Genomic DNA, 24012 nt, shown 5'->3' with positions numbered 1-24012 from the left:
ACCCCGACCACAAGCCCTAAGTCTCTCAATAGGATGGTTCGGGCTTGGGGGCCGGGGGTGTGGTTGGGAGGAAGCCCAGGCCTTACGGAGGATGAGAGCTCCTGTGGCCTGCTGCCGGATAGAGAAAGCAGCAAGGGAAGTGGGAGGTCTTGGGAGGGAGAGGAGGCGTGGCCTCAGCGAATGGGCAGGGCAGTGGGGCCTAAAGAAGGTGTGGCTAAATCTCTGGGCAGGACTCGAGCGGGTGGGGCGGGGCTTACTTTGGAAGGGCGCGTGATCCAAATGGAATAGGGGTTTGTCAGTCAGGGATCCGTGCTGGACCCCGTACCTTGCACCCTGAACCCTGCACCCCGCATTCGGCATCCTATTCGGCACCTGTGCAGAGGCGAGCGGGGCCGGCAGAAAGCGGGGCGGAGCCCGGGAAAGGGACTCCGGCTCGAGAAGGGGCGGGACCATGAGAAGGGGGCGGGGCTGGGGCGCGGGGGGTGGGGGGGCGGTGTTTGTGTTGGAAAATCCAACTGCGCCACGGGGCGGAGCGGCCCCCCCAGCCCCGGCCTGGGAGAAGGGGGGGCCGCTCGACCCCCTGGGCGACCTTGGGGAACCTGAACACCTGGGACACCCCAGAGCCAGGTAACGGGGAGCCGCGAGGGCGTCTGGAAAGAGGGAAACCGTCTCGGCGCGGGGGGGGGGCGGGACGCCTGAGGCGCAGGAGGGGTAGAGATGAGGATGGACGTTCGGGTCTCTGGAGAGGCCCTGGGAAGATGACTGGGTGCAGGACGTCTGGATCCTCTAGAAAAGGGTAGGGCGGCGTGAGGGAAGAACTGGGCGGCAGATGTCTTGGGTTCCGGATGTTGAGGAGGGCCTGAAAGGACTCCCTGTCCCTCTTGGGCTGGGATTCCCCTTCCCGATACTAGGGCGGGGGCGCGGCGTTGTAGTCCCTCTTTGAAGGGCAGGACTAAAGGTCAGGGTTTGCAGTTGGACTCTTGAGGGCGGGTGTGGTCAGAAAGGGATGTGTCTCAGGTCCCGGGGCCGTGTTAAGCCTCCCTTTGGTTCTTCCCACGGATGAGGTGTGTAGCCTCAGCTGTGACTCTCACACCGGCATCCCCGACGGCCTCCCAGCGGTAGCCTTCGCCCCATCCCTTCTGTGGCACCTCACCCCGCTGCACTCGGCCTCACCGCGCTAGTCTCCCCATCCCCGGTCCTGCCCCCGCTCTGCCACCTCCCGTTCCGAGCTCTCACCCAGCTCGGGTCCTCCTCCACTGAACCCTCGCTACGTAGCCGCGAGATGGCGAGAGCGAGACGCGCACAGCGCGACTCAGGGTTCTGGGGTGGGGGATGTGGCCTTGAAAACAGCCGAAGCCCCCTGCCCGGGCCAGAGGGAAAGGTGGGCTGAGGTGCCTGTTTGACTTCCTGTCATCTCGGCCCCCTCACAGGAAACTGTGGGCGGGAGGGCGAAGGGCAGGGGCGGGAGAGGGGCTCGGGGCTCAGTCTCCGCCTCCCCGATCTGGGGTAAATAGTGGGGAGGGGGCACGCGGGCAGGTTACTAAGCAACGGAAATTCGCTTCCTGTCGGCTGCGGCTTGTGGCCGACTTAGGATGGGAGTTGGTAGGGTGGGGGGCTGGGAGACCGCGGCGAAGGTCGAGGGCAGGTCGCCAGGTTCTCGAGACAGAGAGCCCTAGAAGGAAGCCGGGGAGCCGCGAGCTGCGCTGCCACAGAAACGAACTCGGCGTGAGTCCGGAGGGAGGCGGGACCCAGGAGCGGCGATGAGCTCCGCTCCCCTTCCCTCTTGGGGGTTGCTTGCCCTGTTGCCAGAGTAACTGGAGAGCTAGACTCAGGGGCCGGATTCCCGAACTCCCGCGTCCGCCCAATCCGCTCCAGCGGCTGCCCCTGACATCAGGGCCTTGGCAGCCAATGTGGAGGAGGCATCGAAGAGCGAAAGGAAGAGGGAGAGGGGAGGTGAGGGGTGGAGGCGGGGAGCGGGGAGCTGCCCGGGATCCGCACGTGCACTCCCACACGCTCGCGCCCACCCCCTCTCTCCGCCGCACGCGCCCGAGTACCCCACCCTGCGCTTGCGCGGCGAGTCGCCGCGCGCCCCCCTTTCTCCTTTCTAGAGACTCGGTTAGCAAACGAGTACCGGGCTGCGCTTCTCAGCCTCTGGGGACCCAGACGTCTGGGTCCGCTAGCCTTCTTCCTAGGGGTCTCAAGTAGTTAATGCCCAGCCTGGCGTGGGAGGAGCCAGCTACCTGTTCCCCACCCCAGCTGGCGCCCCACTCTCCCAGGTGGGCTGGGCGGAGCTGTGGTTTCCGGCCCCATATGCTCCGCCGCTGCCGTCCCGGGCTCTGGCTAAAGTTGCCTCCCCAAGAGGAACCGAACGAGTATCAGCTCCCCTTCCCGAGGCTTCACGCGCTCGGGCCAGGCTGCTGTTGGCAGCAGGGAAGGGCACTGCGGGGAAGCCCCGGACGTCCCAGGTGACTCTTCCCGGACCATCACAACCCGTCTTCGCGTGAATTTCTCCCCTTTGATGTGCACCGAAATCTTTCCCATCCCTAACGTTTCTTCCCCACTCGCCCTGGTGCTCTTTGCACCTCCCTCGGCTCCTTTCGGGCTGTCTCTCCCGGTCCTCACTCGTCCTTCTCGGCTTCTCCCAGTTATATAACTCTTCCTCTCGCCGTGTCCTGATTTCAACTCCACAGACTCCGCCCTGGAACAGCGCGGGGAGGGGCAGGAGAGTTGGGACCCAGACAGATTCCGGCTGGCGGCCGGCTGGGCACAGGGGATCCCGCTGATGGGAGACGGAGCCCCGCGGGACCTGATGCCCCCGCCCCCCACTTCCCGCCCCCCCACGCGAGATCTCGCCCAGGAGAGAGAAGGCACAGTATCTCAGAGGCGTGTCGGGACTCCGTCAGAAATGTGGGTTGGGAGGTCAGGGCTGGAGGCGGAGAGGAGGAGCCGAGAGGCCCGAGTCCCTGGGATTGGAGCCGCGTAGGGGGCAAAAGATAAGGGCGGGACGCCTGGGTTCCTTCCTTCCTCTCCTTTTTGGGTTCCCAGAATTCCTGAGGCTATTTCCCAGGAAGCTTAGCCCGCGGCTCCTCTCCGCCCCTCGGGGTCAAAGGTCTGTGTTAAAGGTGGCCTGGGATGATGTCACCCGTGCACGTGCCCTGGGATAGTTGCCAGGCGTTGAGGCCTCCACCCCTTTCCATTCCAGCCCCCTCCCCCCACCACAACCTCCGCCCCGAGTCCAGCTGCAGCCCCGTGCCATCTTTCTCCCTCCTCCCTTCCCTTGGCCTTAGCGTCCTGCAGGTGGGAAACCCTGGCCTGGAGTTTTTGAGGGGGAGGGGCACGGGTGTGGTGTGGTGGACTTTGCCCGTTTGCTGGGCTAAGCGAACCTTGGGTTACTTTTCCCTAGATTGGCACAGAACAGCTTTCCCTCCAAGCTCCCTGTACCCCCTGGAAAGAGCCTCCCAGCAGTCTTTTTCCTTTCCCACCTGCTGCATTGCCAAGAGGCTCATGGTCCCCACCCCTGTATTGAGTTGAAGTGGGAGTGGTTGCCAGTCCCCTGGAGAAGAGCTGTGTGGTATACATCTGGACGCCAGCTCAACCCTGACCTTAATCAGTGGCACCCCACCCCCACCAGTGAGGAAACGGGTCAGGAAACTATATGAGACTGAAAAGTCAGGGTCTTTATTCTGTGTAGGTGTGTGGATCTCTCTCTTGAAGGAAGGGGACTCAATTGATAACTACAGCGGCCCTTCTCTATTGAGTTAAGTCCTGGGGTTGCTTATGGTATTGGAAAAAATTGGTTTCTCTTTTCATGTACCTTTAGGGCTTGGGTTGTCAGATCAGACCTGGATTCCATTCTCAGCTCTGCCACTTAGTGGCTACAGGAACTTGGAAAGGTCACAACCTTTCTGAGCCTCCTGTTCTTAGTCTGGAAAATTTAAATATCAATACTTACCTTCTAGGCAGTTGATAGGGAAAAAAATGAGATAATTTATGCAAAGCACTTAGCACAGTGCCTGGCACAGAATGAACACTGAATGCTTATGATGAAATGCTTATTATTTTTAAATGCTGTCAGTTATTTTTATTATTCTGGTTGGTCGGCCTGCTTCAAACTGGCCAAGACCTTAGGAGTGGGTCAGGGAGGAGTGGAGAGTGTGTGCTAATGTGGTCGGTGGGGGGGAAGGGGGCTGGGGATTAGCTTCCCCTGCATTGTGCACTTTATTTGATGAGGGCTTTCCTCAGATTTGTATTGCTTTCTTTAGGATTATTTTTTTCCCCCCTTCTTGGAGAAGAAACAGCTAAGACTATTCCTCTGGCTGTGAAAATAAAATAATTGTATTGTGGTTCTTGATTTTTGAGCAAGACCCCAGTCCCCTCCCATGTTCTCTGGAGCCTTTCAATTTTGCCAAGGGACTGACTCTACAGTTTCCTTTGCAGGGACAGGGCTGGCTGAGGGGTGTGTAAAAGGTTCGGGTGGGTGGGCAGAGAGACTAGTGTAGGGGGCTGGGGGGGCGAGTAGTTAAAGGAAGAGACCGGAAGGGAGGAGGAGGGAGCCTGCTGGTGGGGAGGGAGGGAGGGGAGGAGGAGGTGGAGGAGGAGGAGGAGGAGGAGGAGGAGGGAGGGGGTTGGGGAGAGCCTGCTACAGTTCTTTGTTTGACTCCGGGACTCAGGGACGGGGAGGAGGAGGGAGGGAGGCCGAGGCTGCAAGCGCCGGGGCAGGCCCAGGAGGCAGAGGAGGGACCGTCTCCCCCGCCCCCCCAGCCCCCACTCCCCCCCCTGCTGCTCCCCCCCTCCCTACCCGGACTCCGGGGGCACCGCCGGGGGACAGACACCCAGCAGGTAACCCCGGCCTGGCTCGCCCTCCCCTCGGGTTTTCCTCCACACCCTCCCTGTGACCCCTTTCCCCGGTTCCGTCTCCCCGTTTCCCCCGGGCTTGCCTCTTTCCCCGTGGCCCTCGGTGTTCCATCTCCCCACTTGGGGTAGTCGCCCACTGGCCACGCCGCTGTCTCGTGCAGCCTGACTCCCTTCCCCTCGGCCGACAGCTTGTGCACCCCAGGTCTGCCCGCGGCACCTTTCGGGGCTCTGTCTGGCCGCTTCTCTAGGCTTTGCTTTCCTTCCGACCTATCTATCCCCTGGGGCTCTGAGGAAGGAGGGAGTCCCTGTCCTTTTCTCGCTCCCCTAGTTCCCCGCCCCCCAACTCTGGCCCCCTTTCTCCTTCTAGCAGTCTCTAGGGGGTGGGGAGAGAACCGGAATTTGGGGGGCCCTCTGGAGGGGCAAGGGGCTGTATGTCTGCGGGCGAAAGGGGCTGTGACTGTTGGGGTGGGGGTGGGGGCGGTTAGAGACCCGGCTGCCTGTCTGTTGTCCCTTTAAATGGCCCTCACATTTCTGGGGACTTGTAGGGGGGAGGTGGCCAGCCGCCTGCCTGGGGGGCAGGGCCCTCTGTTCGTCCACACAATCAGGGGTGGTAATGATTTAAAGGGACAGCCTTGGTGTGGCCGCTGCCACCCTTGGCCAGCTGGAGGGGGAGCCGGCAGGCCTTGTCTGGGGAGGCTTGGCTGGCGAGCAGGGCATTTGAGGCGGAATCTGTCTCAGGGCCTGCCAGGTCTGGGACAGTGCTTCGGCTGGGACCTGCACGGAGGGTGACAGCTTGCCTGGAGGGCACTCAGCCTGGGCCTTCTCCAGGGCCCCAGCTTTGGGCTCAGGGACTCCTTGGTGAGAATCCTGGAGTCTAAACTACCGAGTCTGTCAGCCACCAGGTGGGGGCCACTGGCAGGTCTGCAGGTGAGCAGCCGGCCGGGCACACTGGAGCTGGCCCTTCAGCTCCCCCTTTTGTTGTTTGGCTCTGTGCACAAGAAAGCCCCAGCCCCTCCCCCAGCTCCCCCTTCCCGTCCACATGCCCCCGCCCCCCCACCACACACACACCCACCCCAGCTGTTGGACAGATGAATTACAGCCTCCGGCTTGGGGCCAGGACTGGTGAGGGATTAAGGCTCTGGGGCTGGCCCTTTAAATGGCTCTTGGCCCCTCCCCCACTCTGGTGTCCCAAGACACCCCATACACACCCTGCTGACCCCCTTGGATGCCCCTCATTTCTCCTCTTGGTCTGTCCTAAGCCCTGCTCCCCATTTTCTAGGCTGGACTCTCCCCAGCATTCCCTTCTCCCCCAACATAACCATATATACAAATGCTACAGACTGCACACACATACATACACACACTTACTCTCTGGTCTCACATTCTGAGAGTCCTTGTCCTGGAGGGTTCCAGCCTCAAGCTCCCTTCCCCAGCAGAAGGACCTTGCCTGCCTGGCCTCCCTAGCCTGCAGCTGACCACTACCCTGGCCAGGTGAGGGGCCTTGCATGGGTCAGAAATAGCACCTCCCTGGGGGCAGTGTCATCAGCAGCTGAAGCAGCTTGCAGCACATTGCATCATGGAGGCTGGGGGCTGGGGGCTGGTGGCCTGAGTCTCTGGGGCAGGGGGAAGGATGGGGGCTGGAAAGCCAGAGAGTGGAGAGGCTAAATGCTGAGCCCAAGTGACTGGGTCCTTAAGGGCAGAGAACTGTGGCTAAGAGGGCAGAAAACAGGTCCCTGAGGAGTGAGTTTGAGGTGAGGGCAGACAGGTGTCACCCCTGGATGGATACCTGATTCTTGGCCCTGGACCTAGACACCTACCTTCTTGTATCTGAGAGTTAGGAGGGGAGGGAGTGGGCCCCTATCGCCTTCTTGGGCCACAGAGAGGAAGGAGGTGATGGGGAAACAGGATATGGTCTTGATGGGTGGATGGAAGGGAGGCTTGCAGCAGAGGCCACTTCCAGACCCAGGCCTAGAGTCACAGTCCTTGAGGAGGAAGGCTTCTCCCTGCTGGGCCCGTTCATCTAGTCTGGCCACCTGTACTGCTCACCACGACCTGCCTGCACCTGCCTGGGGGAAGGCAAGGGGGCAGAGTCCAGAGGGTGGGGTTGACTGGTGTCTTGATAAGGTTAGGGAGGAGGCAGCGCTGAAGGAAGAGTTTCTGCAAGCCTGAGGCCAGGGCTGAAGCTGACTTGGGTGAGATGTCCAAGGTGGTTGGGACTACTTTGGGGCTAGGAACTCTCAGTAGGAAGGTCCACTCAGAAGAGGGATCATGGGCTGGGTGTCCACTGTGAACTTAACACCGGTGCTGTAGCATGTGCCTTCACTCCCTGGTCCAGGCTGTTTCCTAAAGGGGAAGGCTCTTGGATTGGCTTTTTCTGGTTGCCATGGAAACAGATTCGATTCTCTCATCCCATCTGACCACCAGAGCCAGGTTTCTCCTCAATAAGGGGATAGGGGGCACAGGAAAATTCTCCATCCTGGGAGGTCCCACCTCTAACTGACTTTTCTTTTAGGTTCCCCCAGGCACCATGCCAGCCCCGTAGTACCACCCACCTCACCCACTGTGGTCTGCTGCACCCTACTGCTGGGACACTGGTTCCAATGAGACAGGGCACACCAAACTCCACCTGGTAAGTCCTGCCCTGAGCAATGCAGTACCTCCCCTCAACAGTCCCAACTCTGCACCCCATGCAAGGAAGATTGGTATGATCTAGATCATGCCCACTCCTCAGAATGGTCCAGTCCAACTCTGAGCATCCCCCCACCTTGTGGTGATTGAGTGGTTCAGTCTTCCTCATTTATGGTGCTCCCCTCTGTTGCCTGTGAATGGTTCATCCCTGTACTTCACCAGCCTCTTAACTACCACCAAAAAATCTACCCCCTCCCCAAGTGCCTCAACTCGGTTACTTATTGAATTAACCTGGGGTTTGCAAGCCAGAAAGTAGAGATAAGATAGCGGGAGGGATTTTTTTTTTCTTCTCTTTGGAATGAGAAGGGCTTTGCCCCGGTAAGAGTTGTTGAACAGCTTGGCTTCTGGAGGGTGATTGGAAACTGAATTAGATACTGGAGGCCATTGTCACGAAAACCTGCCTCTTCTGCTTACCTGTCTCCTCCTGCCAGTTCTCTGCCTAAGGCCCTGCTCCGCCCCCTCCCCCACTCTACAGAAGAAATTATACCTAAGCTCGAGACTTCAGTTCTCTTAAGTGCGTGTTGTTCATCTCCACTACTCAGTAATACTCTTTTGAGTGGACTTAAGAGAGTTTCCTTCTGTGTATCTCTCATTGTTTGGCAAGATGGTTGGCACATTGGGGTGCCTCAGAAGAATTGTGTTGAATGGGTTAACTGAGTGAGCTTCATGGCCAAGAAACTGACGGCTTCTGAGAAATGCTGCACAGCCCCCTACCTACATCTTCTCTAGAGGACATGAGACATTTGGGATGGTAACACTGGGGAAAGCTGAGGGACAAGCTGACCCCGGAAATGTCCTGTGAGGATAAAACCAACAGGGAATAGTACAGGGGCATTATAGAACAGTGGTAAGAAGGTGGCTCTGGAAAGAAGCCTAGCTCTTACTCAAGGACTTGACCAAGTTACATAACCTCGATGAGCCTGTTTCCTCATCTGTAAAATGGGGTAGTATCACATCAGGTTCTAGAGAGGACATTTTAAAAATGTCTATAAAGTGCTTAACACTGTATCTGGTGTGTACCAAGTATTCACTAAATGCTAGCAATTAACCATCACAATGGGAGCCACAGGGAGCTGGGAGGATAAGCACGGTTGTTGAAGAATAGGAGGTAACTTAAATGAGGGCAGTGCCTGTGCCCGCAGTCGTGTCTGACTCTTTGCAACCCCATGGACTGTAGCCTATGGAGTGGGTTGCCATCCTCCAAGGGATCTTCCCCACCCAGGGATCAAACCCACATCTCCTGCACTGGCGGGCGGATTCTTTACCACTGAGCCACCTAGGAAGCTCCACAAATGAAGGCAGGCAAACCTCTAAATACTTGACTCAAAACAGAAGGCTCTCTGATCCAGCAAGACGTCACGATGCGGGGGAGTGGGGCGAGGAGTCAGCAGGGTCAGCCTGCTCCAGTGTCTCCCTGACTCTGTTCAGGAACATGAAGGCAAACACAGAAGGGCATGTGCAGAGAGACACACGTGATCACGCAAGTGATGCAGAGGCAGTCCCAGACAAAAGACTGAGACAGGAGCCAGGCAGACACACAGACCGTGTAGACAGGCGTAATGACAGGAACGCGTCAGACAAGGACTGAAGGAGACAAGATGAGCAGATATGCAGGTGCGCACGAAGACAGACACCGGGGCCCACACACTGCCGACCTTGTCAGACAGACTGGTGAACACAGCGGTCCAGTCAGAGGCAGACACAAGGCTCGCAGTGACACACAGCGGGCCGGGGCCGGCACTGTCACTTCTCGGTGAGGGGCGGGGAGGGGCCAGCAGCGGGGGAAGGCTGGGGAAGGGAATCCCGAGCGGGCGGCCTGCCCGGGGTGGCTGAGTCACAGCGGAGCCCCAGCCGGCGGCCCTCCCCTCGCCTCCCCCTCCCCCAGGTAAGAAGCGAGCTGTAACCCCTCGCTGCCGCCAGGCAGAACGGGGCCTGACAGCGAGCGGAACGCGGCAGGGTTCCCGGACCGGCTCCACCTCCTCGCGCGTGCCGCGTGCCTGCTGACGGCCTGCCTCGGTAATACCCTATCTGCGGGGTCTTGTCTTTGGCCGGCACGTGAATCTGTGTGCTCACGTCTGGCCCCTCATCCCGCACAGCTGGAGCGGTGTGCGGCTCCTCCAGCCTAGCGCCCAGAGAGTTAAGTGGGTGTGATTGATAGAGTGGGTCTCTCTCGGGGCTCTAGGGGGAGGGGGGCCGGTTAAAGTCCCCGAGTCCAGAGCCCGGATGGAGGGGGCGGAGCTGGCTTAGCCGGGAGTGCCCGGATGGAGAGGGCGTGGCCTCGGCAGGAGAAGAGTTAACCCTTTCGGAGCGGCTGACTCCCAGGACTGTGGGTCCGACGGGAGAGGCTGGAATGCCTGCCCAGAAGTGTACCGTACCGTCTTCCCAGCCTGGCTTTGGCCGCGTGCGTCTGCCTCTCATCTGTGTTTGAAGAGCCTGTGGGTGTCTGTGCCTGCTAGTGATTGTCCCGTCCCCTGGGTTAGTACGGACAGCGGGAGTCGGGGCGGGCTATTCTTGCCCCAAAGCGAGAGTGGAGGTGAGAGTGGACCGCGGGCCGGCTGCCGGCCGCTGGGGAACAGGTGTGAGCGCGGCGTCGGGGCTGCCCGGCGCGGGGAGGGGCCGTCGTGGGGGAAGACGAGAGGGGAAATTCCGCGGGACCGGTGGGGAGCGGTGTGTGGGCTGAGTTGTGTCTGCCTCTGACTGTGTGTGTGTGTCTGTGTGTGTTCAGGGAGGCGGGGGCTGAGTCAGTGGGAATAAGGGGAAGGTTTTCTGGGTGACTCACGCTCCCCCACACCAAGCCTGAATCAGACCGCGAGGGAGGGCTTTGTACAGGAGGCGGGTGGGAAGTCAGGCGCCTGGGTCCCGGGTGGGGACAAGGACCCGAGGTGGTCGGCGAGAGTGAGTGAGTGTTTAGTGTACAGGAAGTTTTTGTTCTCGAGAGAGGGCTGCTGTATTCCGAATACCGGCGTAGGGGTTTGTGGACAGAGGTGGAAAGGAGCTGGAGGACGGGACTGGCTGTTTTAGGGAAAGCTGAGTCAGTTCCCCGTGGGAAAGGGGAAGTGGTAGAGGGGAAGTGTCATCATCGCAGAAGGGGAAGTTGCATTTCCTGGTAACTGGCAGCGCCCTCGGCACCACTTCCCAGTCGGGGGTCTGTTCCTCTGATGTCCGGACCCTCGGTTCCCCGTTTTCCCTTGTCTAGTCCATGACTCCGAGGACTTGGGTCAGGGCAACTAGCCAGGGCTATGCTTGACCGCAGTTAAGAGCTGTATTTGATCCGGGGCTTGGTAACTGACATACAGGCTGTTTGGTGAGGAGAGAGTTCTGACCGAAACTCCGCGTGAATCGCGGAAAGGGTCCGCAGAGCCCCAGCGCCTGCCAAGGCTCGCCGGGGACCTGTGGGGTCCAAGCGCTTGCGTGCAAATAGATGACCTTGCCCTGCGGAGGGTGGACTGTTTTCACCAGAAACCTGCCTGCCCTTGTGGGCTGGGTGGAAATTTCCCCACAGGGCAGACTTCTCTCGGCGAAGGCGAACTTTCCAGCCGCCCCCAGCCCCTAGTCGCGCGTTCTCCCCCGGCTTCCTGCCCGGCGCTAGCTCCAGCTGGAGCGCTGGCCCCGCCCCCGCCGCTTTGTACTCTACACTCGCCTCTCGCAGCTCTTTGTACTCTAGACTCTCAATGGACCGATCCTGGAGCGGAGCCGGCTTCCTACCTGCCGGGACGCCGGGTAGGCGAGGAGGCGGCGAGGGGACCGTGGTCCTGGGCTCGGAGAGGCGAGAAGGAAGAACTGGGGCTAAAGGGAAGGTGCCCAGGAATGGGAGCGCTGCTCCCTTCGTGGGTCTAGCCAGCACCGACGGGAAAGGGTTGGGGGGCGGGGTGAAGGAGGAAGTGAAACGGGTTCTGGGTTCTTTAAGGGAGTGGGCGGTGAGAGTGGGACAAGGGTGATGTCACCGCCTGGCGGGCCCCGCCCTCCTCCCTCCCGAAGGACACCCCCCCCCCGTACTCTTACACACGCCGCTTCCGCTGCGCAAGTAGCCACGTCACGGGCAACCCCCGAAATCCCCCCTCCCTTGGGGGGCGGGGGCCACGTGGGCCGTGGGGAACCGCGTGGCCCTGGCGGGTAAGGGCATAGAGGATACGGGAGCCACGCGAGAGGGGCCACTCGGGACCGCAGTGCGCGACTTCTCAGAAGTTGGGGGATTAGAGGGGGGTTTTGGTTTTGGGGGTCGGTTGGTATTGAAGACCTACAGAGCCGGGGGAAGTGGAGCTGGAGGAACTGGGTATGAAGCTGGGGACTTGACCATGTTTTGGGATGGGGGTCAGGGGTGGGGGGTGGAGCGCGCAAATCGCGGCGCGGGCGGGTTTGTGTGCCATAGAAGTTGGCCGGAGTCGCCAGCCCTAAGCAGTTCCTAGAGGGTGGGGAGGTCAGAGGCTGGGCGAGATGAAGTGAGGAGGGGGAGTGACGGCTATGTCGGCCTTGTGCATCCGTGTGCCAGCTTTTCGTCTTGGGCGGCAGGGCAGGGGGCGTTTCGGGCGGTCCAGCGCGGACTACTGGCGGCTCTGTGGGCGCGTGGGACTTGCGGGTAGCTCCATGCTCCAAGCTGGCCCGAGTGTGCGACCCGCCGCCTTCACCCGCATGGGTCGCAGGCTCCGCTTGCCTTGCCCGGTTGAGTGTCAGCTTGGAGATGGAGACCCTAGGTGGGAGCCGCGGGGTCACGTCGGGGTCACCCCGGGCAGAGCCCGTCTGACCGGCTCCGCCGCCCCTCCTCCCCCGGCAGCGGCCGGGCTAACCTTGCTCCTATTGGTCCCAGCCAGGCTGTTACTGAGGCGGAGACACGGGTGATGATTGGCTTTCTGGGGAGAGAGGAAATCCTGTGATTGGTCAGGTCTCCGGAGCTCGCCGACGCCGGGAGAGGACGCTCCCACGGAGGCCGGGTAAGCGGCCGCCGCGCTGCAGCTCGGCCCCCGGGGCTCCCGCCTGGAAACCTGGCTGCGCAGCCACCCCTTCACCCCGGCTTGCCCTCCCGCGTGCTCCACTCTTCTGGGCCTCCGAGGGTTCCATAGGCCAGGTGGACCGCTCCTCGGGGATAGTCATCTCTGCGGAGATCAGACCTATAAGGGCCACAGCCGGCGGCCCCGACTGTGTGCTGGCCAGCTCACCTCACTCCTTTTCCTCTCCTCTCCGTAGAATTGGCTGTGAAAAGCCCTGGGCGACTCTCTGGGAGCAGTGGGCACTCCTGTCAGAGCGGCTGGAGCGGGACCATCGCCCCAGGGAGCTGGGGCAGGGGGCCGTGCCCTATCTCCAGGGCTCCTGGGGCCACTGCTGACCTGGTAAGGGAAGACTGGGCCCGGCTCGGCTGTGTGTACCCTGACAACTCATTCTTTGTCCCCCGTAGGATCATCATCTCTTCTCCTTGATTTAGGCTGGATGCATCGGGCAGTGGACCCTCCAGGGGCCCGCGCTGCACGGGAAGCCTTTGCCCTTGGGGGCTTGAGCTGTGCTGGGGCCTGGAGCTCCTGCCCGCCCCATCCCCCTCCTCGGAGCGCATGGCTGCCTGGAGGCAGGTGAGAACTTGTTTAGTCTCTGCCTCCAGGCACTCCTTTTCTTTTCCCATCTCTGCTCCTCAGCCTCTGTCATCCATCTGGTGCCATCCCTCTTTTCTGCTGTCCGTCTGGTGGACCTCAGTGTAGCCCTCAGCTGCTTTCTCTTTTTTCCCCTCACAGTTTTCCTCTTCCCTCGGTAGAGAGCGACAGGATTGTTCCACCTTGCTGTAGATTAACAGAGCTCTTCTCTCTCCAGGTGCTCTGCCAGCCTCGGGCAGCCTCCACTGTCTGCTCCCCTACCCCCTTCACACGGCAGTAGCTCTGGGCACCCGAACAAACCGTATTATGCTCCAGGGTGAGTGAGGATTGAAAGGTGCTGGGGGTGGGAGGTAAGGCTGGGCCTTGTTCCTCAAGCCTCACCACCTCCCCTCCCCTTCTGCTCTGTAGGACACCCACCCCAAGACCCCTCCATGGGAAGCTGGAGTCCCTGCACGGTTGTGTGCAGGCGCTGCTCCGGGAGCCAGCCCAGCCAGGGCTGTGGGAGCAGCTGGGGCAGCTCTACGAGTCCGAGCATGACAGTGAGGAGGCCGTCCGCTGCTACCACAGCGCCCTTCGATACGGAGGAAGCTTGGCTGAGCTGGGCCCCCGGGTCGGCCGACTCCAGCAGGTGGGATGAGGCGGGACACAGGGAGCTGGGGTCGTGACTTCTTACTCAGGGCCCTCATTTTACATCTGCTTCTGCCCTGTCCTCTGCACTCTCCCCCCACCTCCTCAGACCCAGCTCTGGAACTTTCACGCTGGGTCCTGCCAGCACCGACCCAAGGTCCTGCCCCCATTGGAGCAAGTGTGGAACTTGCTGCACCTTGAGGTGAGGCTGGGGCTGGGTGTGCTAGGGACGAGGGCCGGCCTGGTCTGCACCTGCGCCATTCTCTCTCTCCTTTTTGTCCTTAGCACAAACGGAACTACGGGGCCAAGCGGGGGGGTCCCCCAGTGAAACGAGCCGCTGAACCCCCAGTGGTGCAGCCTGTGCCTCCCGCAGCACTCTCAGGCCCCTCGGGGGAGGAGGGGCTCAGCCCTGGCGGCAAGCGCAGGAGAGGCTGCAGCTCTGAGCAGGTATGCTGGCACCTGGGTGGTCAGCAGTGAGGGGGCAGGGCTGGGGTGATGAGTGGGACTCTCATGTTCCCTTTTCTTCCAGACGGGCCTTCCCCCAGGGCTGCCGCTGCCTCCACCACCGTTGCCACCACCACCACCACCACCCCCACCCCCTCCTCCTCCCCCACCTCTGCCTGGCCTAGCTACCAGCCCTCCATTTCAGCTGACCAAGCCAGGACTGTGGAGTAACCTTCATGGAGATGCCTGGGGCCCTGAGCGCAAGGGTTTAGCACCCCCAGAACGCCAGGTGAGCTCCCCTCTGTGGCCGCTTGCCTCTCAGCTACAGGTTGGTCCCCGTGTTCTCCACTTCTCATGCGGTATCCTCATTTCTCACTGACAGGAGCAGCGGCACTCGCTGCCTCACCCATATCCATACCCGGCTCCGGCTTACCCTGCTCACCCCCCTGGCCACCGGCTGGTCCCGGCTGCTCCCCCAGGCCCAGGCCCCCGCCCCCCAGGAGCAGAGAGCCATGGCTGCCCGCCTGCCACCCGTCCCCCCGGAAGTGACCTTAGAGAGAGCAGAGTTCAGAGGTCGCGGATGGACTCCAGCGTTTCACCAGCAGCAACCACCGCCTGCGTGCCTTACGCCCCTTCCCGGCCCCCCGGCCTCCCCGGCACCACCACCAGCAGCAGCAGCAGCAGCAGCAACAACACTGGTCCCCGTGGCGTGGAGCCGAGCCCAGGCATTGTGAGTGACAGCCACAGGTGGCAGGGGGTGGGGTGTTGTGCCTGGGGCAGCCCTCTGACCTCGGCCCTGCTCCTCTTGCAGCCCGGCGCTGACCATTACCAAACGCCCGCGCTGGAGGTCTCCTCTCACCAAGGCCGCCTGGGGCCCTCGGCACACAGTAGTCGGAAACCCTTCCTGGCGGCTCCTGCTGCCACTCCCCACCTGTCCCTGCCACCCGGCCCCGCCTCGCCTCCTCCACCCTCTTGTCCCCGCCTCTTACGCCCCCCACCCCCCCCTGCCTGGCTGAAGGGCCCAGCCTGCCGGGCAGCTCGTGAAGATGGAGAGATCTTAGAGGAGCTCTTCTTCGGGGCTGAGGGACGCCCCCGCCCTCCCCCTCCCCCACTTCCCCACCGCGAGGGCTTCTTGGGGCCTCCGGCCCCCCGCTTTTCTGTGGGCACTCAGGATTCGCACACCCCTCCCACTCCCCCAACCACCAGCAGCAGCAGCAGCAACAATGGCAGCCACAGCAGCAGCCCTACTGGGCCTGTGTCCTTCCCCCCACCTCCTTATCTGGCCAGAAGTATGGACCCCCTTCCCCGGCCCCCCAGCCCCACACTGAGCCCCCAGGACCCACCCCTTGCACCCATGACTCTTGCCCTGCCTTCAGCCCCTCCCTCCTCCTGCCACCAAAATACCTCAGGAAGCTTCAGGCGCCCGGAGAGCCCTCGGCCCAGGGTCTCCTTCCCAAAGACCCCCGAGGTGGGGCCAGGGCCATCCCCAGGCCCCCTGAATAAAACCCCCCAGCCTGTGCCGCCCAGGGTGGGGGAGCTGCCTGCCCGAGGCCCTCGACTTTTTGATTTCCCCCCTACCCCTCTGGAGGACCAGTTTGAGGAGCCAGCTGAATTCAAGATCCTACCTGATGGGCTGGCTAATATCATGAAGATGCTGGATGAATCTATTCGCAAGGAGGAGGAGCAGCAACAACAGGAGGCAGGCGCGGTCCCCGTCCCCCCACCTCCTCTGAAGGAGCCCTTTGCATCTCTGCAGCCTCCATTCCCCACCGACACAGCCCCAGCCACCACTGCTGCCATCGCCGCCACCACCACCACCACCACCACGGCCACCCAGGAAGAGGAGAAGAAGCCACCAGCCCTGCCACCACCGCCACCTCTAGCCAAGTTCCCCCCACCACCCCAGCCACAGCCGCCGCCACCCCCGCTCCCCCCACCAGCCAATCCGGCAAGCCTGCTCAAGTCCTTGGCCTCCGTGCTGGAGGGACAAAAGTACTGTTACCGAGGGACTGGAGCCGCTGTTCCCACCCGGCCTGGGCCCTTGCCCGCCACTCAGTATTCCCCTGGTCCCTCATCAGGTGCTACCGCCCCACCGCCCACCTCAGCGGCCCCGAGCGCCCAGGGCTCCCCGCAGCCCCCCGCTTCCTCGTCATCTCAGTTCTCTACCTCAGGCGGGCCGTGGGCCCGGGAGCGCAGGGCCAGCGAAGAGCCAGCCCCAGGCCCCATGGCCCCCGCCCCGCCGCCCCCACCCCTGCCTCTGCCCCCTGCTCGCTCTGAGTCTGAGGTGCTAGAAGAGATCAGTCGGGCTTGTGAGACCCTTGTGGAGCGGGTAGGCCGGAGCGCCACAGACCCGGCAGACCTGGTGGACACAGCAGATGCAGCGGACAGTGGCGCTGAGCGATTGCTGCCTCCAGCTCCGGCCAAGGAGGAGAGTGTTGGGGTGGCAGCTGCCGCAGGACCCGGGAGCAGCAAGCGGCGGCAGAAGGAGCACCAGAAAGAGCACCGGCGGCACAGGCGGGCCTGCAAGGACAGTGTGGGGCGGCGGCCCCGTGAGGGCAGGGCCAAGGCCAAGGCCAAGGCCCCCAAAGAAAAGAGCCGCAGGGTGCTGGGGAACCTGGACCTGCAGAGCGAGGAGATCCAGGGTCGGGAGAAAGCCCGGCCGGATCTTGGTGGGGCCTCCAAGGCCAAACCACCCACAGCTCCGGGCCCTCCACCGGCCCCTGCCCCCTCTGCCCAGCCCACACCCCCGGCAGCCCCTGCCCCTGGGAAGAAGGCTCGAGAGGAAGCTCCAGGGCCACCAGGGGTCAGCCGGGCTGACATGCTGAAGCTGCGCTCACTCAGTGAAGGGCCCCCCAAGGAGCTGAAGATCCGGCTTATCAAGGTAGAGAGCGGTGATAAGGAGACCTTCATCGCCTCCGAGGTGGAAGAGCGGAGGCTGCGGATGGCAGACCTCACCATCAGCCACTGCGCCGCTGACGTTGTGCGTGCCAGCAAGTGAGTTGGGGGCTGTCACCTAGGAGGGTGTTGGCCTGGCCTGGCCCGGCAGGAGGGCCCCTTACTCAGCCTACTGATATTTGTGTTTTAATCATTTCACTGTCCTTCCACAGGAATGCCAAGGTGAAAGGGAAGTTTCGAGAGTCCTACCTGTCCCCTGCCCAGTCTGTGAAACCGAAGATCAACACTGAGGAAAAGCTGCCCCGGGAAAAACTCAACCCACCCACACCCAGCATCTATGTACGTGTGCCCTGTATGCTCAGAACCGCTCCTGCCTGTGAATTTTAGGACAGGGTTGGGGCTGTTGGGGTGCCCTGAGCTTAGGACAGGGCTCTGACCCCAGCCCTGTCTCCTTGGTTGTCCCTCAGCTGGAAAGCAAACGGGATGCCTTCTCGCCGGTGCTGTTGCAGTTCTGTACAGACCCTCGAAATCCCATCACCGTGATCCGGGGCCTGGCAGGCTCCCTTCGGCTCAGTGAGTGTGTGGGTAGAAAGGTGTGGGGAGGGCTGCAAGGATCTGGGACTCTGGGGACCTCTGAGGGTCCCTCCTCTGGAAGACCGAACCACAGCTATAGTGAGCTCTCCTCAGTCACATGTAAGCCGTATTTGACGAGTGCTCTGAGTGGGGGGTCAGCTGACTTCAGGCTTCCCTTCCATCTGTTTGAACCAGCGGTAGGCAAGTGGAAAGGGGGATGGATCTCAGGATCTGGTTAAGAGTCATTTCTGGTTTTCTTGGTGATGAAGGATCTGAAGAATACAGATTGTGCAAAACCTGTGAGAAGCCTCGTGGTTTAGGGCTTTCATAGATTGTGCAAAACCTGAGAAGCCTCATGGTTTAGGGCTTTCATCTTTTTCAACTTTTTATTGTGCACAATTTCAAACAGATACAAAAGTAAAGGGAAACCATACAGAATTGTAAAATCAGTCTTGTTTTTTCTATACTTGTAGCTCTCCTTTACCCACATATCCTCCCCTTCCTTCACTTTTACTTGAAGCAAATTCTAAGCTTTCACTTGACAGAAAGAAAACTTTCATTGGATCCTGTGATAATGTAAAATTGTTCTTCATTGAGCATATACTGTGTCAAGTGTTCTGCATGTGCGTTCTCATGCATACATGAGGACTCTGGGGGAGGGGCTGGGACCGAGCAGCAGGGGGAGGAAGGGGTTGGCTCTGATCCAGGTAAAGGCCAGGTCAGGGAGGGCCAACCCTCCCAGCTTCATGAGGGGCTAGGGTTCTCATCTGTGCTTTCTGGATCGAGCTCTGAGAAGCCTGTGTCCACCCCGGCAGAGGTGTGAGGAGCAAGAAGGGACAGGGTGAGTTGGGGCCTCACTCCCTGCTCCGCCCTCCCTTGCAGACTTGGGCCTCTTCTCCACCAAGACACTGGTGGAGGCGAGTGGGGAGCACACGGTGGAGGTGCGCACCCAGGTGCAGCAGCCCTCGGATGAGAACTGGGACCTGACAGGTACACGACAGATCTGGCCCTGTGAGAGCTCCCGTTCCCACACCACCATTGCCAAGTACGCGCAGTACCAGGCTTCATCCTTCCAGGAATCCCTGCAGGTGAGAGCTGCCCATGCAGGCAGAGGCAGGGGGTGTGGGATCAGGGGACTTGGAGCCCTGGTTGTGGTGGGCAGACCCCAGGAAGGTGACTGACCCAGGCCTGCCTACCCCTGTGGCCGAGCAGGAGGAGAAGGAGAGTGAGGACGAGGAGTCAGAGGAGCCGGACAGCACCACAGGAACCCCTCCTAGGTAGGACGCTTTGCCCCTGCCGTTCATGACTCCTTCCCTTCCCCGCACTTCCCCACCAACCGGTGCACTTCACTCCTGCAGCAGCGCACCAGAACCGAAGAACCATCACATCATCAAGTTTGGCACCAACATCGACCTGTCCGATGCTAAGCGGTCAGTGGGGCTGAGGCCAGCCAGCTGGGGCGGGAATGCCAACCGGTGGGCAAAGTCCAGGTAGTCGCTCACCTGGCTGCCCCCTCGCCCCCACAGGTGGAAGCCCCAGCTGCAGGAGCTGTTGAAGCTGCCCGCCTTCATGCGGGTCACCTCCACGGGCAACATGCTGAGCCACGTGGGCCACACCATCCTGGGCATGAACACGGTGCAGCTGTACATGAAGGTGCCCGGCAGCCGAACGCCAGGTGCGCTCCTAGCAGTGCTGCCGCTGGCGCTCCTCTGTAAACCAATGAGCGCCCAAGGGCGGGCTCATCGCGCTACGCAGGCTCAACTCCCACTGACCGTGCAGTTCTCTGTCGCCCCCTGCAGGCCATCAAGAGAACAACAACTTCTGCTCGGTCAACATCAACATTGGCCCAGGAGACTGCGAGTGGTTCGCGGTGCACGAGCACTATTGGGAGACCATCAGCGCCTTCTGCGACCGGTGCGGGCCACCTTCCTCCCCAACTAGATAAGCCCCCACGTCCCGTCCTTGGATCTCCAGATTTCCATCTGACCCTGTGGTTCTCCAGGCACGGCGTGGACTACCTGACAGGTTCCTGGTGGCCAATCCTGGATGATCTCTATGCTTCCAACATCCCTGTGTACCGCTTCGTGCAGCGCCCCGGAGACCTGGTGTGGATTAACGCGGGCACTGTGCACTGGGTGCAGGCCACCGGCTGGTGCAACAACATCGCCTGGAACGTGGGGCCCCTCACCGGTGAGAGAGTGGTGCCAGGTGGTGGGGTGAGCCACTCAGCGGTGAGGGGCTGGGTCCCTGGGGAGTGAGCCCTGTAGAGGGGTGGGCTTGGAGGGCTCCAGGGCTGCGGCCCAAGTGGCTGGAGCTGTTGGTCACTTGTGATCCTCTTTGGCCTGCAGCCTATCAGTACCAGCTGGCCCTGGAACGATATGAGTGGAATGAGGTGAAGAATGTCAAATCCATTGTGCCCATGATTCACGTGTCCTGGAACGTGGCTCGCACGGTCAAAATCAGCGACCCCGACTTGTTCAAGATGATCAAGTGAGGGAGGGCCCTGTTTGGGAGGGAGCCCATCCCCATCCGACCTGGCCCGCAGAACAATTCTTGGTTCCACCCCTTCCTCCAGCCACCTCTCCGCTGGGTCAGTCCTGCGGGGCTGATGTGCTGGGTCGTCTGACAAGGCCCCTGCCCCAGAAGCTTTGTTCTCTCGCAGTCTGAGTACATGAAATTTCTCCTGTGACAGGGATGTGTCGGGCGGTGACCGGGGAGGCCCGGCCCGCCCCATCATCCCCTCGCTCCGCCCGCAGGTTCTGCCTCCTGCAATCCATGAAGCACTGCCAGGTGCAGCGGGAGAGCCTGGTGCGGGCCGGGAAGAAAATTGCCTACCAGGGCCGGGTCAAGGACGAGCCCGCCTACTACTGCAACGAGTGCGACGTGAGTGCCCCCGTCCCCGCTTCCCTGCGGGCCGGCGCTGTCCTTGGGCCTCCCTCTCTGTGACCGCCGCCCCCTCCCCGCCGCAGGTGGAGGTGTTCAACATCCTGTTCGTGACGAGCGAGAACGGCAGCCGCAACACGTACCTGGTGCACTGCGAGGCGTGCGCGCGGCGCCGCAGCGCGGGCCTGCAGGGCGTGGTGGTGCTGGAGCAGTACCGCACCGAAGAGCTGGCGCAGGCCTATGACGCCTTCACGCTGGTGAGGGCCCCGTGCGGCGGGCGGACGGGCAGGCGGGGACCGCCGGGGGCGCCGGGGCGGGCCCGGGGGTGGGCGACCGCGCCCCTGAGCCCTGCCCGCTCTCTCCCGCAGGCCCCCGCCAGCACGTCGCGATGAGGCCGGACGCCCCGCCCGCCCGCCCGCCCTGCGGGCGCCGCGGGGCCACCAGCACACGCCTGGGCTGGACCTAGGTCCCGCCTCTGGCCGGGAAGGGGGTCGGGCCCAGCCCTTCCACCCCATTGGCAGCTCCCCTTACTTAATTTATTAAGAAAAAATAATTTTTTTAAAACAAATATGAGGAAAAAAAGGAAAAAAAATGGGAGACGGGGGAGGGGGCTGGCAGCCCCTCGCCCACCAGCGCCTCCCCTCACCGACTTTGGCCTTTCTAGCAACAGACACAAGGACCAGGCTCCGGCGGCGGCGGGGGTCACATACGGGTTCCCTCACGCCTGCCAGCCGCCCGCCCGCCCGGCGCAGACGCACGCGGCTCGCGTATGTACATAGACGTTACGGCAGCCGAGGTTTTTAATGAGATTCTTTCCATGGGCTTTACCCCTCCCCCTGAACCTCCTTTTTTACTTCCAATGCTAGCTGTGACCCCTGTACATGTCTCTTGTTTATTCACTTGGTTATGATTTGTATTTTCTGGGGTTTTTTTTTTGTTTGTTTTTGTTTTTTGGTTTTTAATTTATAACAGTCCCACTCACCTCTATTTATTCATTTTTGGGAAAACCCGACCTCCCGCACCCCAAGCCATCCCGCCCGCCCCTCCAGGGACCGCCCGCTGCCGGGCTCTCCTTGCGCCCTAGTGTGTGTCCGGGCCCGGCCCGACCGTCTCCGCCCGTCCACCCGCCCGCCTGCGGCTCCAGCCGGGTTCTCATGGTGCTCAAACCCGCTCCCCTCCCCCTACGTCCTGCACTTTCTCGGACCAGTCCCCCACTCCCGACCCGACCCCAACCACGCCTGAGGGTGAGCGACTCCTGTACTGTAGGGGAAGAAGTGGGAACTGAAATGGTATTTTGTAAAAAAAAGAAAAAGAAAAAAAATGAAAAAATTTTTAAAGTTTTAAAGAAAGAACTATGAGGAAAAGGAACCCCGTCCTTCCCAGCCCCGGCCAATTTTAAAATCACGGACCTTCCCCTCACCACCCCACCCTCCCCTCTTTTCTTTTTAAGCGTGAAACAGCCCAGGCCAGGGCCTCACTGGGGCAGGGACACCCCGGGATGAGTTTCTGGGGCTCTATTTTCGTTTTGTCGGTTTTTTGTTTTTTTTTTTCTCCTCCACGCTGGGGCTGCGGAGGGGTGGGGGATTTACAGTCCCGCCCCCTCGCACTGCACTGTCTTTCTGCCCCAGGGGCAGAGGGGTCTTCCCAACCCTACCCTTATTTTCGGTGATTTTTGTGTGAGAATATTAATATTAAAAATAAAATCAGAAAAAAAAAATCCTGTTTCGGTAACGTGCTAGTGGTAGCAGGGAGAACCCTGGGAGGAGGGCAGCGAGACCGTGATTGATGGGGAAGGACTGCGCAGACCCCGGCTAGGGGAGCCCCTCCCCGGAGGCGCCTGTGGAATGTCCAGAGCTCCGGTCTCTCCTTGGTATGGGGGGGGTGCCTAATCCTGGAATCGCATTCCAGGATAAGGGGGGGTGGGGTGGGGAGAGGCTGGGCCGGGGGAGGGGCAGGAAAGAGGACTATAAGGGCCGCGGCCCAGGCGAGAGGGAGCCAGGCGGGCCATGGCGGATGTCCCCGGGGCGCAGCGACCGGTTCCCGGCGGCGGCCCAGAGCCCCGGGACCCCCTGGATTGCTGGGCCTGTGCTGTGCTGGTCACGGCCCAGAATCTCCTGGTGGCCGCCTTCAACCTTCTCCTGCTGGCGCTGGTGCTGGGGACCATCCTGCTGCCCGCTGTCACCATGCTAGGCTTTGGCTTCCTATGCCACTCCCAGGTGAGCATGCGCCCGGGTTGTCGGGGAAGGGTGGCGGCGGGGTCTGTGGGCCGCAGCCTGGCCGGGCCGGGCTGTTTGGCTTGGGCCTCACGCTGCTTCTCCTCCCACAGTTCCTTCGCTCCCAGGCACCCCCTTGCACCGCGCACCTGCGGGACCCGGGCTTCACAGCCCTGCTGGTTACCGGATTCCTGCTCCTCGTGCCGCTGCTCGTGCTTGCCCTGGCCAGCTACCGCCGCCTCTGCCTGCGCCTCCGCCTGGCCGATTGCCTCGTGCCTTACAGCCGAGCCCTCTACCGGCGCCGGCGCAACCCGCAGCCGCGGCCAGCCCGGTCCTCGCCAGGGCCCCAGGTTGCTCCAACCTCAGGAAAGGTCTGGGTCTGAGGACCCTCGAGTCAAGAACTACCCTGACGACTACCCTCCCTCCTGGTCGGCCCAAGGACTTGAAGCTTACCCTGCCCTCACTCGTGCCTAAACCCGGTCCAGCATCCCCTTAGCGAACTGAACATCTGTTGGCTCAATTCTGGTGAAATTTTGCCACACCCTGAAATCCCACTTTCGTCGCACTACCCATATCTGAAACCTGAACATCTGGGCTGGAGCCTGCATCCCCCCAGCCCCCTGTGAATAGACCTCGCTGGTGCTCTCCTTTTCCGGTGCTGCTCCTAGTATTTACGGACTGGGGGGCGGGGGAGGGGGGATGGCGAGGTTGGAGGGGAAGGAGTCATCACACATCAATAAAGAATTAATGAACTGAACGCAGTCCTGGGATCCTGTGAACAGAGGGACGGCACAAACACTATCATTCCTGAAACGGCCCAGGAGCAGGAAACAGCAAAGGGGTGGGGGGTGGGGATAGCTCTAGTTCGTAGGCCGGAGCATCCTTAAGTCTCCTGGCCGTCCCTTATCGCATTAGCCCGCTCTTCCTGGCCAGACCCCAGAGCTCTGTCCCTGACCCCAAAGGCACTTTCTCACCAATAGAGTGAAGGGGGCCCGGCCTCTGTCGCCTGCCCTGCTCCCCTTGGGGACCCAAGTCTGTTCTCTGACCCCAGCTTAAGAGGAACTCGGTGTTGCCAGGCCGGAGAGGGAAACAATGGGCCTTCCGGAGCAGGATGACACCCGCCTCCTGCCACAGTTCTGGAGCAGCTGCGTGGGAGGGAAGATGGAGGGGCCCATCCTAGGGCCTGTGGATCTGAGGTTCAGCCTGTCCCCCCATCCTGACCTCGAATGTGAGAGAACCTTTGGCAGTCCTGGACATCC

At 61.3% G+C, this 24012-nt stretch overlaps 2 protein-coding genes across 8 annotated transcripts; both read left to right on the top strand.

The window, feature by feature from the left end:
- Positions 1–494: 494 nt before the first annotated feature.
- Positions 495–22401, top strand: KDM6B (lysine demethylase 6B). 7 transcript variants are annotated; one of them, XM_065909558.1, is made up of 24 exons: positions 495–627; positions 7367–7483; positions 12351–12470; positions 12724–12866; positions 12959–13100; positions 13336–13434; positions 13527–13746; positions 13855–13947; positions 14031–14192; positions 14275–14478; positions 14572–14919; positions 15001–17183; positions 17297–17423; positions 17552–17657; positions 18540–18745; positions 18870–18934; positions 19016–19087; positions 19184–19332; positions 19457–19571; positions 19660–19847; positions 20006–20147; positions 20414–20540; positions 20627–20797; positions 20909–22401. In XM_065909558.1, the coding sequence occupies exons 5-24, from the start codon at positions 12964–12966 to the stop codon at positions 20930–20932; spliced, it is 4938 nt and encodes a 1645-aa protein (XP_065765630.1). In that variant the 5' UTR covers positions 495–627; positions 7367–7483; positions 12351–12470; positions 12724–12866; positions 12959–12963; the 3' UTR covers positions 20933–22401. The 7 variants fall into 7 exon arrangements, with proteins under 7 accessions (XP_065765630.1, XP_065765628.1, XP_065765629.1 ...); XM_065909556.1 differs by having other exon boundaries at positions 12347–12470; XM_065909557.1 differs by lacking the exon at positions 495–627 and adding an exon at positions 5934–6345 and having other exon boundaries at positions 12347–12470.
- A 76-nt stretch (positions 22402–22477) lies between these two features.
- On the top strand, positions 22478–23494 carry TMEM88 (transmembrane protein 88). Its single transcript, XM_065910086.1, has 2 exons — positions 22478–22756; positions 22867–23494. Exons 1-2 carry the CDS (start codon positions 22547–22549, stop codon positions 23134–23136), a joined length of 480 nt encoding a protein of 159 aa, XP_065766158.1. The 5' UTR covers positions 22478–22546; the 3' UTR covers positions 23137–23494.
- The last annotated feature ends 518 nt before the right edge of the window (positions 23495–24012 follow it).

Source organism: Muntiacus reevesi, chromosome 18 (genome assembly GCF_963930625.1).
Source record: "Muntiacus reevesi chromosome 18, mMunRee1.1, whole genome shotgun sequence".
In the NCBI taxonomy this organism is placed as follows: domain Eukaryota; kingdom Metazoa; phylum Chordata; class Mammalia; order Artiodactyla; family Cervidae; genus Muntiacus; species Muntiacus reevesi.
The sequence above is the reverse complement of the archived record's forward strand: the minus strand, read 5'-3'. Positions and strand labels throughout refer to the sequence as shown.